Source organism: Culex quinquefasciatus, chromosome 2 (genome assembly GCF_015732765.1).
Source record: "Culex quinquefasciatus strain JHB chromosome 2, VPISU_Cqui_1.0_pri_paternal, whole genome shotgun sequence".
NCBI lineage: Eukaryota > Metazoa > Arthropoda > Insecta > Diptera > Culicidae > Culex > Culex quinquefasciatus.
Window position 1 is genome coordinate 98,726,737 of NC_051862.1, and position 17,696 is coordinate 98,744,432.

Genomic DNA, 17,696 nt, shown 5'->3' on the forward strand with positions numbered 1-17,696 from the left:
CTTTTCATCATGAACAAATATGTTTTGTTAACAAATTTGGCTTTAAACAACAAAAAAACCTAACAGACATTTAAACACATTTATTTCAGAAAAAGATCCGAGAAAACGTTTCAAAAACCACTGTAATCATACAAATAGTTTAAAAAAGTAATTTTGATGCATTTTTTTCCATATTAATTACATAAATGATTGACCGAAACTAAAAAATAGTTTTGTTTACAGTTGCTGATAAAACCACGCATGTTTATTTATAAATAATGTTTTGTTATTGATTTATTATTATAAAATATCATTTCAAACTGCAACTATGATGCTTTAGTTAAGTACCATTAACTAAAGTTTTGATTAAATATAAATTCTTTCGGCTTCAGCATATTGGTACTTTTAACATAAAAACAGCTATATTTATACTCACAATTGAAAAAATATGCGTTTAAGTTGATTACAACAAGCATTCTTTGTATGTTTAAGAGAAACTTTTGCTTAAATACACAGTTTTCTTTATTTTTGTAAGTTAAATTAACAGGGGTCCACTTTAGGAAAAGTTTGGATTTTCGTTGTCCTATATTGGACCCCCCTAATTTTTGCTCGAAAATGAGCAGTTCTTCGTTTTATTTTAGTAAAGTTACTTAAACTTACATTATTTCGAATAATCAGTCAAAAAATGATTGGATAGTTAATTCAATCATAAAATATAAATGCAGTTTTGTTGTGAAAATGCTAGTGGCCATGGCTGATTTCAGATGTCGAACTCAAAACACTTATTTTGGCTGAAAGGACACGTCAATGTCAGCCAACATTGTTTTAAATGATGCTGAACTTGCCAAATAAAAGATTTGTAGACAAAAACACGCTTAAAATTGTGATTTTATTGAATTTTTCATCAAAAACCCTTCAGAGGGTCCACTATAGGAAAGGGGTCCACTAATGGATAACGTACCCTACTTACCCACCTTATTGTACCTGAAAGAAAGGGGCATCGCATGCATCAACATTTCATAAAGCATTTGGTTCATTCATTCATTCATGTTTGCAAAGGGAGCATAATCCCGCGTTCGCATATGGCGCACATCTCTGCATCATGGGGAGGCTGAAAAGTTAGAAAAAATATGGCTTTTGCGGGGCAACTGGAAAAGTGTGAAATGAAATGAAGTAGACAAAAGGCACTTGATAGTTCACGGTAATCTCGCTCTGTCTCTCTATCTCACATGATGGGTACTTTATCTCTGACCAAGATACAATCATTCTTACAACTACACAAGTCGACTACGGGTCCACGTGGTTGTGGTTAATACTAATTATTGTGGTATTCCCGGAAAAGGGGGCCAACCACTTGAATTCAAACTTTATCAGTGATCATTGGGATTGTTGCATATTCGCTATGAATGCTCTCTTTTTTGGGTTATTATGGAGTTTTTTCTTTTCATTTATTGATTTAAATTACGTTCTCAACTGAGTACTCCTCCATCCAGCTTAGTACATTGCTAGCATAATAATAAAACTTATTTACATAATATTAACAAAAAGGGGGAGGGGTTGGGGGGTATTATTTACATGAGAGCCACTTTTTGGAGGCCGAAAAAATCGACGGGGAAGCACCATTGACAACCGTTTTGGTATCTTAAATCTCACGCGTTGGAGATTCAAATCTCGGAAAAAAGTGCAATTTTGGTAACGTGGTTTACTTTTTCTTATCCATTCGGCGGTTGTGGTTGTTGTTGCGCCGGTTTGGACCGTTTCCGCCGGAGTTGTTCCACCGGTCATTGTTCCGAAAGTTGTTGCGGTTGTTGTTCCGCATCGGGTTTCCCCGCGGGCCGTTGTTAAAGTTGTTGTTGTTGTTGGTGTTGCGTTCAAAGTTCGGGACGAATCCTCCGCCGCCGCCGTTGCCACCTCCTCCTCCTCCTCCGCCACCCCGGCTCAGGCTGGGATCGTCGTCCCAGCATTCGCCCCAATCGTCTAGCAGGGGCGGCGGTGGTTGGTTGTTGCTCTTGTTGACCTGACCCATCGCCAGGAACTGCTCGAATGGCATGTTGGGCGCTACGCCCAGCAGTCCCGGCCGCACTTCCGGTGGACAGTTAAACCGGGGAAGATCGAAGATGGAGGGTGGTTTCGTGGTGACCGGCGGAGGAATGTTCACCGGTGGAAGCATGTTTATCGGGGGCATCAGGTTCGGCGGTGGGACGTTCATCAGGGGCAACGGGGGCGAAGACACCATCGGCACCTCGCAGAACGTCACCGAGTCATCCACGTACACGTTCAGGTTAGTCAGGATGAACTGAAGCATCTGGTTGGTCGCCAGCTGCTGCATAAATTCCGCCAGCTTGTCCGTGGACTTGTCCGAGTTGTGATACTTTTTCATCTCCGTCGACAAAATCGCCAACTGCTGGTTCACCATGATCTTGTGCTTGGAGCTCAAATCCGTGTACCAGGGCGACCGCAACAGAATCGTCTGCACGTCCAGCTGATTGCTCTTTACAATGCTCGTACTCCCGCTACCACCAACTCCACCATCCTGCTGTTGCTGCTGCTGACTTTTGTTCTCCTGGCTGCGCTTTGTTCGTGGATCAACGCGGGGCGCAATCGGTCCGGCCGGGACAGTCGCCGCCGGCACCGGCAAACCCACAGCACCCACCGTTACACTGTTCGTCGACGACGAAGATCGCGGCGATCGCATTCCTTGCAGCAGCGACTCGCCCGCCTTGTTCTCGCCGTTGTCATCTTCGTTGTACATGCCAAAGATTCGCCGCAAGCGGGGATCTTTGGTCTGGCCGGAGGGGCGCGGTGTGTTCCGCCGGATGTCCTTGTAGTTGGGCTTGGGAATGTCGACTTCGTGGACCTGTGTGGTGGTGGATGGAAAGTGGTTTTGGAAGGTTGTTCAAACATATTTAACGGCTAAGCGGTGCGATAGCGACAACGTGGAAACTGCTTGAACATTGAATTCAGTTCAAGAAATCAACAGCTATACTGCTGTTCGCCGTGAAGTGGCGTTGCTGAACTTTGTAAATTTTGTCAAAATTCTAATGAACACTAGAATGATAACGAATCAAATGTTTTCTCTACGTCTAGAATTTGTTTGAAAAGGACCTATAAAAATATGAAACACAAACAAACCTTTAAAAAAAAAATCTAGAATTGAAAAACACCCAATATAATTATCCCAAAATACTCGGAACTCATAAAATCTGTGAACACTTTTGGGCGATTTGGCAATAGTATGCAAAAGACAAGGTTTTTCCGCTTTTACTATTTGTGAGGTCTTAATTAGGCAGATTCCAATTGGCAATTGTATTTTCACAAAATTATGGATAAAATTAAACTGATAAACAGACAATGATGAATTATTTTAAAGATCCATTAAACATTGAACGATCTAAAAACTGTTTCAAATTCGTGGAAATGAATCAGAATTATGTTATGAAAATTCAATGGAATATTTTTTTTATCGAAAATTCAAAAAAACTACAGTCCAGACTGTAACATTTGAAGTTCTTGAACAAATTCATAATTCCGATAATCGAATAACGAAATTATTATTTTATAGTAATAATTCTGGTTCGTTTAGCAAGTGCTCTAAGGTGATTTGGAAATTTTAAATCCAATATGGCGGCCTAAATGGAATATTGAAAAAAAAAAAATGCATTTGTAACAGGTAATCAAACACTCCAATTTTACTAAAATGGGGTCGAACAACTCGAATTTGATGTTAAAAGAGAGAAAATAAAAATACGGAACAATGTCAATGGTTCAATTATCCGTACACAGAAAAAAATATGTAAATTTACACAGCACGTAATTACTGCTTCTTATGTAAACTCACTCAATGTAATGTTGAAATATGATGTAAAGAGTAAAAAGTCATGGAAATTACTTCAATGTAAATCTAAATCTAATGTAAATCATGAATCTAATGGAAACGTTGAGCATGGAAACTCAAATCTGATGAATTTCTACCCGTGTTCGGCTTCCTGTAAATTCCTACTTAATGTAAATCATATATCCAATGTATTTCTGCCAAACGTTGACTTCAAAACTACCCGAACTAAAAATAGTAATATTTGGTTCTCTTTCTATCGCTCTCATACTTCGCTGGCCCACTGCCTGAGCCTCGCAGAGAACAAGTTAATGCTTTAGCCGCTCGATTATAAAATGCGAAGATGGCTCAGTCGGCAGCGGGTAGCAGCAGTAACACCGAACATCCTACCCGTCGTCTGTTCGATTCCAGTCCAGCGTTATTCCACTTGGCCGTCGACGAGAAAGCGTCCCCTACCTGTGAAACAACTATTTAGAATCAGAATATCCTTTTGCTGCCCGCTTCAATAATTTTAAAATAGAACATAGGCCACACCCTTTTCCTACTGCAATCCAAGTCGAGCTTCTCATTCCCATTGGCCAATCAGAATTAGTTGATTTGAAATAATGTCAATTCCAAAACTAATGTAAATTCCAAAACTAATGTAAATTTTCAAAACTAATGTAAATTTCCAATGAATCTAATGTAAATTTCCAATGGATCTAATGGAAATATACATCATTTATCATGATACCTTTTGGTACATGATAAATAATGTAAATTTACAGAAATATTTTTTTCTGTGTAGTTCTTAATAAAAACTTCGGATAATCGAAACTTTGGACAATCGAGGCTTCGAGTAATACATTCTGGATTGTACATTATAATTTTGTTAGTTAAAAAAAGTAAACTTATTCAATATATTTATTTGAAACATTTGTTTATCCATTTTAAAAAATATTAAAGCCTTTTTTATTCGATCAAACAATTGTTAAATTGAAAATTGGACCACAGATCGGAAGAATACAGAAACATTTTCATGAATTCTTAAAAATTATGTAAACTTTTCCTAAGTACATAAATGTCTGGAAGATTTGTGAAAATTTTTGCTTCAATATTTAGAGAATTTGGCTTTACATTTAAAATAAAGATTTTCCGTTGAAGTACTGGCTGAAAATGGAAATGGGTCAAAATAGGCTCTCATGTAATTAAAAAATATGTAGCATCACATTAACAGATAAAAAAGTTTTTACAAACCCAACATATAAAGTCAGAAAAAAATGAAAATGAAAAATAAATATAAAATAACAAATAGAATAAATAAATTTAACAAAACATTTTTCAATGAAAAATAAAGTTTAAAAAAGAAAAAAAATATAGCTCATTTTTTAATATTAAAATTATGCTATTTTTCGAATTTTAATTTTTAAAATTTTGGATTATTTGAAGGCAATTTTTATTTTAATTTTTTTAAATTTTTTTAAATTTTTTTAAGTTTCAGAAATTTTGCAAATTTGAAAATTGAATTTTCTGTAAACTTTTAACGTTTCTAGACATGATTCAACGCATAATATTAATTTTAATCTTCTAAAAAGGATTTTTTTTGGATTCACGATCCGTAACTGAGCTGTGCTGCAATTCACCATGAATTGCCAATACAAGAATTCGCAACAAATTCCACCAACTCAGTCAACATTTCACCCCGATCGCCACTATGAAACCTGTGCTCATTTCCCCCAGACCCTCTCAACGACCCTTACCTTGTACACGATCGGCGCGTGCGACGTCACCGACCCGTCAATCTCCGTCGCCGGGATGTAGTTGGTCATGATGGGCTTGAAGGGCAGCCGCAGATCCACGTCGCTCGACGACGCACCCAGACCTCCGTCTCCGTCGCCGTCCAGCTTCGTATCGCCGAGCCCCAGAAAGTTCAGTCTCATGTCTTTGTCGCGATCGGCGTACGTTGACTTGTCTTCGTCGTTGTCGCTGTTGTCCGAAGTGGCGCACGGGTCGTCGTAGATCGATGGCCGGAGCGGCGCTTTGGACGAGGATTTTGCGGTGGTAGATGGCGTGGTTGTGGTGGTTGTTCCGGCGGTTGGTGTCCATCCTAGGGTGGGGGTGCTGTTGGGAGAGTCGCCTTGTTTGGTCGAAGAAGGTGAGCTGGCTCCGGGAGGGTCTAGATTGTACATGGATTTGCGGGTGGAGAAGATGTCGGATTTCTTTTTCGAGCTGTCGGAGTCGTCGCTGTAGCGATCGAGGATGCACGACTCGGTGGGGGGCTTTTCCGGTTCCTCGTCGGCTGGTTTGTACATGCCGAAGGATTTGGTGTAGTCGATCTTTTGCGTGGAAAGCGATTGGGTAACGGACTTGGTGTCGAAGACTGCCGGCTGGGGCTGGAGAGGCCTCCGATCGTCCTCGTCTTCTCTGTCCCACTCGAAGGCGCCGAGACCGTTGCGATCCTCGGGCTGTTCTTCTTCGATGTTGATTTTGAGATTGTTTTCCTCGTCATCATCGTCCTCGTCTTCGTCGTCGTGCGCGATCATCAGTTTGTCCGCGTTTTCCGTGTGGTCCATATCGTCGTCGTCGTTCAGGTTCGAATCCTTGAGATACTGCGAGTAGTCCACGGTTGGAGTCTTGATGAGGCCGGTCAGTGGCAAGAGTTGGTTGAGCTCTTCTTGGCTGTTGGAGTTGTCGTTTCCTGGTGCGTCTGCCGGACCAGCCGTGTTGACCATGGGAAGGAATCTCATGTCGACGTCCTGACCTCCGCTAAGAGTACCTATGTCGGAACTGATCGGTTTCTGTAGATCCGTGTGCGAGGGAGTGATGCGCATATCCATGTCCTTGCTGCTTGACGCCGGATCTATGCCGCCCTCGACACCGTCCGAAGCGCCTTGCTTTGCGATGTTTTCCCTCAACTTCTTCATGTTCAGCGCGTTGAGCTGCAGTTCATGAATCTGATTGATGCTCAAACCAAGTTCGTTCAGCTGCGCCACAGTCAGCTGACTGATCTGGTCCAGATTGTGGATACCCATCTCTTCCAGGTTCACGATTTGCTCCTGCGATATGACTCCGTTAAGGTATTTCAAGCTCAGGAAGTCCTCTCCAGAGTTGCTCTCATTGGCTTTGCTACTGCCATTGCCTGGATTCTTATCGCACCACCGCGATCGTCGGTTCTTCGACCCACCCCGATCGCCGTGCGCCATCATGTCCAGCAGGGACGGAATCTTGTCCCCATCACCATCACCACAAACCGCAGCAGTATCGCCGCCTCCAGCACCCCCTCCACTTGCCTTGTTCTTGTTCGTCAGCTTCTGGTGCGTCGCGTTAACCATCTTGATCGCCGACTCGCGGTTGATCCGCGGAAAGTCGCCGAGGATTTCCTGCGGCGCCGTTTCTAAATGCTTCAACAGTATGACCCGCAGCTCGTCCGTCAACGGATCGCCGTGGCTGAACAGGCACTTGTCCTGCTCCTTGCACTTGAGCCCCAGGTAGTAATACTTGCACGGAAAGTCTGAGTGCATGTACAGACACTTTTCCCGCTTGGCGCAACAGTCCATCAGGTAGAACTTGCACAGTTCCATCTTGCGCGGTCCGCTGTTGCGGCTGTGGTGCTTGTCGTCCTGAACGAAGAAGGTAGATTGTGGTCAGTAATTAGATGTAAATCAAACAGAACCCGCTACTTACATCCGAATCATCTCGCTTGCGCTTCCGGTTATCCCGGTTGGCCCGGTTCCGCTGGCGGTTCTTCCGCTTGCGTCGATTGTACTCCCGATCGCGCTCCCTGTCTCGATCGCGCCGATCCCGCCGACCACCGCGAGACTCGTCCGAGCTGTAGCTGTCCTCCGAATCGCTTCGATCGTGCTGTCGTCCACCACTGCCGGTGTTGTTGCTCCGTGCCTGTGGCCGGGGACTACCGCCGCGGACGTTCATCATCTCGTACTCCAGATCGATCTCCTCCATCTCCTGGTCTTTGGTCGCCTTCTCTGCAGGGGCAGGCTTCTTCTGTAAAATAAAGGAGTTGAAGCTGTTATCAAGTCAAGCTAGCGAGAAAAAGTCAATCAACCTTTTGCCTGTCCCGCTTCCGGCGCTTGGATGGCACTTCGGCGTCCCGCTCTTCCGACCTCCTGCTAATCGATGGCATTGGAGGCTCGACGCCGTCCTTGATCAGTGCGTTGGCGAGGGCATTCTCCACCTTGGTCGCCCAATCATCTAAAAAAAAGCAAACATGTCTCATAAAATTGTCCTCCAAAATAGAGTCCGAGAACTCACCAACGACCGGTTTGGCCCGCTTAGACGACTTGGACGGGGCCACCTCGTCGATCAGCCGCGCCTTGGCGTCGATCATCTTCTTGACGCTTTGAACCTTTTCCTGGATCTCCCGCGTCCGGTCGCGTTCTGCGTCTCTCCGCCGATCGTCAGCGGGGCCCGCCGCAGTATCGACACCGGAAGTGGCCGCCGGGCCGGCCGTTTGTTCTGGAGCGGGTGCAGCACTGCCTTCCACTGCCGCTGCTGCCACCGGGACGCCCTCTTCGTCATCGTCCTCGATCTCTCCGTCCTCAATCTCTCCGTCTTCCAGGTCCTCGTGCTCACTCATAGTGGGTGAGACTTTACGTGTTACGTGTTCTACGGTATTGCCCTCGGTTGTGGAAGCTTAGCTTTGTTTACTTGCTTGTTAATACTGCGATGATTTAAGTAGATGATTGTAGTTTATCCTCCTGAAATAGCAAAAGAAATATCTTGAAGTATATTCGAGTGCTTGCTTTACTGTTCAGTGGAAGAAAATTCAGCTAAAAAAGGTTGATTTTTACGACTTGAATTGACGTGTTAGATATTCTTGCAAATTTATGTCAAGTGTAGTGAAATTTCTTATGCGTTTTTAGAACTGTAGGTTTGGTAAAACTTCTTTTTTAGGACTTTACTACAAACATTGTGCGTTGATTAATTTCAATGAGCCAATTTTAGAAAACTATAAACAGGTGTTTTTGATTTGGTTTCTGTACAAAAATTGAATACCTACTAATTTATTTTTTGTTATATTTCTTTTTGGCAAAGAAAAGGAAAATTGAGGAAATATTTTAAATGATTTCCATTAGACCCAAACGTATTTTTAGGATTCACAGTCTGTATTGTTGGATTACAAATCTTGTTAGTCAAATAAGCAGCCGAAGTTGGGATCGGAGTCACAGCATTGGCAATTTCAATCCCATTTCAAATGTAGCTATTTAAAAAAATGTGCATGATTTTAGCATAAACATAAAACTGATTTCCAATTAAAGATAAAGTGATTTTAACATGTTTAGGGAGCGTTCTTATATTACGGAATGGAACATTCCATATAATCGATCCCCCACGTAACAAAATTTTCATAAATATTAAAAAAAAACCTGATGTTAACATGTTAAGGTCAATGTAACATTCCATAGGTCGCTTTCCCTAAGGTGTCGTGATTAGGTCCAGCTTGTTTGTTGATAAATACAATCTCTTTACTAAGCTATCGAATCCAGAAGGGAAAAGATCGCCAGTTGTGTTGGTCCCAGACGGGATTTGAACCCCGATCTACCGCTTACGAGACAGAAGCGTTATCACTGGGCTACGTTGCTCGATCTCTGTTGTAAATGTATTGTATGAATTGCGTCAAACTGCAATAGTGACGAAAATGGGCATTAGGGTGGAATCGAAAATTGTATTTTTCGGCAACACATTTTTTGAGTCCCTTTTAGGGTCCTATTTAACCTCCCAAAATTTGGGAGCGATTGGTTACACCCACGATTGGCGCAAAGCGAATGAAAATGGTATGGAAATTAATATGGGAAAACTTGCATTTTCACATTTTTGAAATTACAAAATTCATGTTTTATTATTTTATGAAACTAACACCGTAGAAGTAAAGCCTTCGATGTCCTTAACAACTCTCTCGAAGACAGTATGGTGCTAACTTGCTTTTAACAATAGTTACAGAGCGTTCAAGAGAGTCATTTCGGAATACTCGATAAAAATCATACTTTTTGCCAACACTGCCAAGTCAACTGGAAACTTTCGTAAACTATATTATATTTGAGGAATTGGGGTACAACTTAACTTAATAATATATTCTGAACATTTCTTCATAACGATTTTACGTAAGGTTCATCAAAATATAATAACAATCGTGTTTATTTTGTATTTCATAGCTTCGGCAATGTTGGCAGAAAATGTATGTTTTACTGAATATTTCAATACATTACTTTTGAAAACGCTGTATCTTTTTTATGACGCACTTTAGCACCATACTGTTTTCGGGAGAGTTGTTCAGGACATTCAGGGTTTCGTAAAATAATAAAACATGAATTTTGTAAATTCAGAAATGAGAAAATGCAAGTTTCCCCAATGTAATTTTCATACAAATTTCATTCGCATTGCGCCAATCGTGGGCAGCGTTTCCAAATATTTCGCATTTTTTTTTTAATTTGATGAAAAATGTGTCCGTGCATTGTCAAAAACGTAATTCGGAAGAAATATTTTTTTCTAAACAGGTTTAAATAAAATTTTGCGAGTGGCTTAGTATGGAAAATCAGAATCAGAATAGCTTTTTTATCGTAATTGATCCCCAAAACAACCCCCTAAAAATGGCGATGATGAAATATTGCAATGGAGCACCCGATTCGAGTGGTAGAAATGACAGTTCTCCCATAAGGAATACATTGTAAAAAACGTTACTTAATCCACCTTTAGGTGGTTGGTGCCTTCCTCATATTTATAAAGTCAATACTGCCGTTCTACGCATAATTGTCCCATGTTCAAAAAAGTGCAACTGAGAAAAACGCGATTGAAATTTTTCGACCGATTTCTGTGTTTCTACGCATAATTGTCCCGTGGGTTCCTATTCGCCCTATGTGTCCCTAATCACCCCAGTTAGCAGTTTATCACCTTTATTTGTGATTCTCTTGCTTTACAACAGGTAAATAAGACATAATGTTTAGCAAAACTAATGATTCCGTGTACGAAAATACTTGGTGGGACAATTATGCGTAGAAGTTTAACGATGGGACAAACAGACTTGGTGTTGTTTTTTATGAGTTTCCGAACAAAGTACCAGATTTTATGTGTTTTTCTTAAAGTACATATCAAACTAAACTTAAAAATGTCATAAAGTCAAAATCGACCAAAACAGACATGGGACAATTATGCGTAGAACGGCAGAATACATTCAGTAAAAATAGCAACATTCCCCCTTAACATGTTTAACAAATCAACTTTATTACTCATTTCTTTTTATATGGTTCGCAGACCATCAATATTTCTGGCTCATCGGCAAGGTCTGATAAAAAAACCTATCCAACGATAGTTCGCATGGAAGATTCAGACAATATTTTTATCACAATATCTGAAATGAAACCTCTAAAAAGTGTATAAATAACACTTAAGTGCCAATAACTTTTAATAGGGTTGTCAGATCCTTGATGTTTTAGGCTCATTTGAAAGGTCTTTCGATTATCTAACTAACGATGGGTCACATGATAGACCCGGACATCATTTTTACTGAAATATCTGAGATCCGGCCTCCAAAAAGTGTATAAATAACACTTAAGTGCCAATAAATTTTGATAGGATTGTCAGATCCTTGATGTTTTCGGCTCATTTGAAAGGTCTTTCGATTATCTAACTAACGATGGGTCGCATGATGGACCCGGACATCATTTTTACTGAAATATCTGAGATCCGGCCTCCAAAAAGTGTATAAATAACACTTAAGTGCCAATAACTTTTGATAGGATTGTCAGATCCTTGATGTTTTAGGCTCATTTGAAAGGTCTTTCGATTATCTAACTAACGATGGGTCGCATGATGGACCCGGACATCATTTTTACTGAAATATCTGAGATCCGGCCTCCAAAAAGTGTATAAATAACACTTAAGTGTCAATAACTTTTGATAGGATTGTCACATCCTTGATGTTTTAGGCTCATTTGAAAGGTCTTTCGATTATCTAACTAACGATGGGTCGCATGATGGACACGGACATCATTTTCATTGAAATATCTGAGATCCGGCCTCCAAAAAGTGTATAAATAACACTTAAGTGCTAATAACTTTTGATAGGGTTATCAGATCTTCAATGTTTTGGGCTCATTGGAAAGGTCTTACCTTTCTGAAAATGTATAACATGACAGGGTTTCTTACAAAAAACACCCTTTTTACAATCTTCCGGACATACGCCAAAATCGTTTTTTTAGCATAACTTTTGAAGTACTTTACTAAACTTCATAATTTTCAATAGGGACTTATGGGACCCCAAGACGAATCGAATGAGACCAAATCGGTCCAAATCGGTCCAAATCGGTTAAGCCAGTGCTGAGATAATCGAGTGCATATTTTTTGGTGCACAGACCCACATCCCTACACACACACACACACACACAGACATTTGCTCAGAATTTGATTCTGAGTCGATAGGTATACGTGAAGGTGGGTCTACGAGGTCAAATTAAGAAGTTCATTTTTCGAGTGATTTTATAGCCTTTCCTCAGTAAGGTGAGGAAGGCAAAAATCAAAACCTGCTCGAATGGAAATTTTCCATTGATATTTAATTAGGCAAACAATCATTCAAATTTGACTAAAATGGGAGCGTTCAACTGAAATATGAGGTTAAACGTAAGAAAATTAAAAAAAAAAATCATGGTTCGATTATCTGAAGTCACATAAAATTTAATACATTAATTTAATAATTTAATTTTGATAATCAAGTCTGGAATGTACATTAAAAACAAAAATAATGATTTAACTATTTATTTCTGCCGAGGACAGAAAAGATAAAGTGTCAACGTCGTTTATGGATGGCCCCAGTCCGCCAAATTTAAAGGAGACTTGTAAGGAAAAACTAATATCACAACATAAACAAAGATTATAGCGATATAAATAAAAATTGATCGAAAATTTAAAATTAGCACTGAACTCCCTTGACCCAAGGTTTTAATTGAACTCATAAAATTATAGTAATTTAATTGTTTATGTACTCATGAAAACTTAATGGGTTGAATATTTATTTTTTTTTATCGAATTGTAATTTGTATTTGTTTAATTTTAATTTTATTTATTTGCAAACCGATTACACCTGATGTTTGTGTGTTATTCTTGTCAAAATCAATTAAATTATTTAATCCCTAAGGTGTCCACGTGGTTTATGGATGGTCCCCTATGTTTTTGCTGTTTTAACAGTTTTCTACTTCAGTCAAATTTGAAGCTTTTATAACTCATTTTCAAGAATTTTTGATGAAAATTTTAACGAAATTACAATTTTCAATCACATTGAAACATTCAATAGGTAGATATTTCACCAAATATTTGTGTCGTAAAATCGAGATCAAAAAATGAATAACCCATTACTTTTACATCAAAATACTTATATATCTCAAACCCTTATTTTTAAGAAAAAAAAACATTTAACAGATGGGTCAAAGGGCCATTTTACATAATCTTCAAAAATGGATCCGCGGGCCACACAAATGCGAAATATTTAATCAATTGGGTACTAAAGCTCTATGTCAATTTTTATGTACAACGGTAAAAAAACACGATCAAAAACCATTATTGATCACTTTTTTCATTTTAATGCAAAAAAGAAAAAATTAAAAAAAATGATGACAAGACAACAACGAGCTGTCAAGTAGGAAATTTTCTGTCAACAAGGAACGCGAAGTTAATTTTTCAAAATTGATTCAAATATCCATTTTAAACTCTTTGTGGTCGTACAAAGGGTCATTGTACTCAGAAAAATAAGCTTTATCGCTGTAAACAATAAAACCAGCAATTTAAGCTTTTAGGACCCAATTGTTACCAATTCTCAAAACTAAAATCTTAATTAAATTTGGAAATACAGTGAGCAGATCGGCAAAGTCAGAGCCGGCAAGACAGGAATCCAACCCATCACCTTCCGATTACAAGGCGAAAACCGTAACCGCACGGTCACAGTAGCTCGGCTGAAAAAAAAACATGACTTAAAAATAAATAAATTGAACTTTTAAAATTTTGGTGTAATTATGAAACATTTTTTAAACTAGCCATGTTTGCAGTAACCTTCAAACAACCTCTATCATTTGGAAAGAGTCAGTAGTTAAGGTTTGCTTTTGAGGCGAAAGCATGGGAAGTTTAGGCGAACAATCAACGGTAAGGTATGTGGTGAAAGCGCGCGGTGACGTAAACGTGATTTCCTCCAAACAGCTTCAGTAAACCAATAATAATTTAATTAAATAATTTAATTGATTTTGACAAGAATAACACACACACATCAGGTGTAATCGGTTTGCAAATAAATAAAATTAAAATTAAACAAAGACAAGTTACAACTCGATTAGAAAATTAAATATTCAACCCATTAAGTTTTCATAAGTACATAAACAATTAAATTACTATAATTTGATGAGTTCAATTTAAACCTTGGGTCAGGGGAGTTAACCCTCAGTTCATAAACCGTTTTCACTTTTCTGTTACGCACTGTTTGTGCTACATTAACCATCTCACTCACACATACAGTAAATACTTGTTTTTTACATAATCGAAATGTAATTCTACCCCGTAAATGCATAACGCCTCCCACGCGAACAGGAAGGGGTGCGTTTAGCAATTAGTACAAAATAACACGTTTTACTTGAAACGGTTTCAGGGGAAAATCCCAGTTTCTTTTGAAGACATTTCGAAACAATTTTGCAGCCAAAACAAAGCTGTTATTAGTTGCGGTGAAATTTTAGTAAAAATGGGAAAAACCTTCCAACTTACTGGGGCGATTGCACTCAAGTCTCTAATGGTCCACGTGCAGCTCGTTGCTCTTTGAGGCATCACCGTGAGAGCATAAAGCATGGCTAAAGAAACCCATTATTAGGCGAGTCCACACTGTGTGCTTCTTGGTCAAACGATGGAGCAGTTTTGAAACTCATAAACTTATTTTCCAGAGGGAAGCAAATAATTGGCTTTTAATAAAACTTTAATTTCGCTATTTTTTTTGAATGGCTAAGAAGCTGAACTAAGAATTAGTAAATGCAAGCCCGGAACCGTCTTGAACAGATACTTTAAAAATATCTGCAAATTTGTTTGGTTTAAAAATGGTTACTGTAGGAGACGCAAAGAAAACGACAAAATGTTTAAAAAAAGTTTGAAACCTGTTGGCTTGTTTGATTTCAACTAAATAACTTACGCCGGTTCAGAGCTCAAACGTCGAAGCAGGCGGGCATGGTGTTGACTAGCTTTTAACAATGACTTATTGAAAAATATTAAAATTATGTTTGCATTATAATCATAGTTACCAAATAAGTTTTACCTTTGGGAAAAAAATCGGGAGCAGATCACAAAAAGTACTCCTAACTTTAGTCCGTTTTCAAAGGTTAATCAAGAATTTAAAAGCGCACCTCACTTTTCATATACACTCAAAGGTAAAACAAGTTCAAGTGTGTGTTGGTCACTAGGTAGCGGTTTATGTGTCACTCGTTCATTGGTGTGCGGTGCTGCATTTGGAAGGCAACGACAAATGAGGGGAAAAATGAAATCGCAGCAACCGAGAGGTGGTTGTTGTTGCTACGCAATTACCGTTGTAAGATTATGTTTCTGTCAAAAACATGTGTTTTTCCCCCCGGGCGTAACAAAGCTCATTTGCGATTGTAAAAATGCGAATGAACATAATTTTTTTAAGGGCCAACGGGCGCGCCGCTCCAACGTCCAGGTTGATTCACAAAGCGTAATTTGCAGGCACCATTCTGTTTTTACGGATCTGTTATTCACGAACAGTACAATGAAACTCTAAACTGTTGTACATAAGAGAAGGGGAAACTCACACAACCATAACTGAAACTGTCGCGCGCGCGTTCTACTATGTACATCTCATTGAAACGTACAATACTACTCTAACCTAGAAAACGGAGCAGCCAGCCAGCCGACGAAATCGATTTTTCTCTTGGCCTTTGCGAAATCAAAGATGGCTGCCGTTTCTTTGGACGAAGAAATCTGCCTAAATTCACCGAAAAACGCGACTTTTGCGCTCGGAAACCGGATTTTCTGACGCTCGCGGACAATTTTATTTTCACTGTGGCCGCCTTTCGGCCGGGGTCGGGCCCATTTTAGGGGGACCCCAAACTGTAAAGTTCGTCGCAACGTTGCCTTCCCCCACGGGAATGGGTGGGTTAATTTAGCAAAATTGTAGAAAATTTAAAAAAAATCTGCATACTAACGATACTGAGTTTTCTTTCCGTTAATTTCCGCTTACTGCTGGCCCATAAACAGGATGCGCTCCGATTCTATTAATAAACACTGAATTATGCCTTGATTTGATGATCATTAACATTTCTCTCATGGCATTTATCAAGATCAAAAATTGGATTAGCTTTTGGACAGCGAGTTTAGAAAATACGACTGCATTCTTCCGCGTACAGAACTGAAATGATTCAGCGGCTCGAACACGAACAACGAAACGGACGACGGGGCGAAGTAAATAACACAGTTGGCCATGTACGTACAGCCGCGCACACTCATGCACGCAACCAGTGTTTTCAAGTAGGGTGGAAGAGGGTCGAGCGGAGTCGTGAAAGATAACTGTCAGTTAGAGCCAGCTCTCGGCCGGTAGGCTGCCCTGTTGCCAGAGCAAGAAAGCAAACACAATTCGTTGCCTGAGTGAGATAGACGAATTTCTTCGCACCACCCAAGCAAACGCATCAACACACATACAAGGAAGGAAGCAGCAGTGCTGTCATCAAGGCTGGAATGACAAAAATAAAAGTTGTATCAAAAATAAGCTCAAAACACAGAGACGATTCGTTATTTCGATTGTCGGTATCTGATTGAATCGAGGATTGAATATTTCTGGAGTTTTTTTAAAGGGTCTAAGGCGTCATCCATAAAGTATGTCACGCAAAAATCGGCCAAAATTGCCATTCGCTCTAATTGGCGAATTCAAATTTGCTTATTTCAAGGCACGTACATGGCAATTTTGAGATGGCAAATCCGTTGTTATCTTATTCTAAAAATATGGCAACACTGTTAAGTTATCCAGCAATGTAATGTTTCAAGCGAGCAAAGCTTTTTGTCAGTTAAAAGCTCGATTAGGAAATATTGCATTAAACTTCTGATCGACGACTTCTGATGCTGAAGATATCTAACTACAGTGAAACCTCTTTTTATGCGGTGCGTTACGTTTTTCTAATTTGTCGATTTCTCTGGAACTGGCGTATGTCCAGAAGATTGTAAAAAGGGTGGTTTTTGCAAGAAAACCTATCTTGTAATACATTTTCAGAAAGGTATTAAAAAGACCTTTCCAATGAGGCCAAAACATTGAAGATCTGACAACCCTATCAACAGTTATTAGCACTTAAGTGTTATTTATACAGTTTTTGGAGGCTGGATTTCAGATATTGTGATAGAAATATTGTCTGAATCTTCCATGCGAACTATCGTTGTATAGGTTTTTATCAGACCTTGCCAATGAGCCATAAATATTGAAGGTCTGCGAACCCTATCAAAAGAAATGAGTAATAAAGTTGAATTGTTAAACATGTTAAGGGGGAATGTTCCTATTTTTACTGAATGTATTGACTTTATGAAAGTGAGGAAGGCACCAACCACCTAAAGGTGGATTTAGTAAGGTTTTTTAAAATTGAATTAAAAAACAATTTTAAATCCTTTGCGGTCGTTTGAAGGTTCATTGCACTCAGAAAAATAAACTTTATCGTTGTATCGTTATCACAAATTTAAGCTTAATTTTAGTACCCAATTTAAAATGCGTAACTTGGAAAATTTCACAAAAAAACTACAAAATAGCCCATGAGATTTTGTCATGGTAAACATCACAGCAACTAGACAGAAATTTGAACTCCATGTTGCACTTTTGACATCTCGATAAATTACAATTACAATACAGCGACAAGATAAGACGTGTTTTGCTCGTGTT

The 17,696-nt window shown here is 39.4% G+C and overlaps 1 protein-coding gene across 4 annotated transcripts; it reads right to left on the reverse strand.

The window, feature by feature from the left end:
• Nucleotides 1-1,167: 1,167 nt before the first annotated feature.
• On the reverse strand, nucleotides 1,168-16,209 carry LOC6033795 (protein suppressor of sable). 4 transcript variants are annotated; one of them, XM_038252976.1, is made up of 6 exons: nucleotides 16,020-16,209; nucleotides 8,060-8,505; nucleotides 7,854-7,999; nucleotides 7,475-7,792; nucleotides 5,551-7,410; nucleotides 1,168-2,836 (listed from the first exon to the last, which is right to left on the reverse strand). In XM_038252976.1, the coding sequence occupies exons 2-6, from the start codon at nucleotides 8,382-8,384 to the stop codon at nucleotides 1,682-1,684; spliced, it is 3,804 nt and encodes a 1,267-aa protein (XP_038108904.1). In that variant the 5' UTR covers nucleotides 8,385-8,505; nucleotides 16,020-16,209; the 3' UTR covers nucleotides 1,168-1,681. The 4 variants fall into 4 exon arrangements, with proteins under 4 accessions (XP_038108904.1, XP_038108902.1, XP_038108903.1 ...); XM_038252974.1 differs by having other exon boundaries at nucleotides 15,985-16,209; XM_038252975.1 differs by having other exon boundaries at nucleotides 15,981-16,209.
• Nucleotides 16,210-17,696: the final 1,487 nt, after the last annotated feature.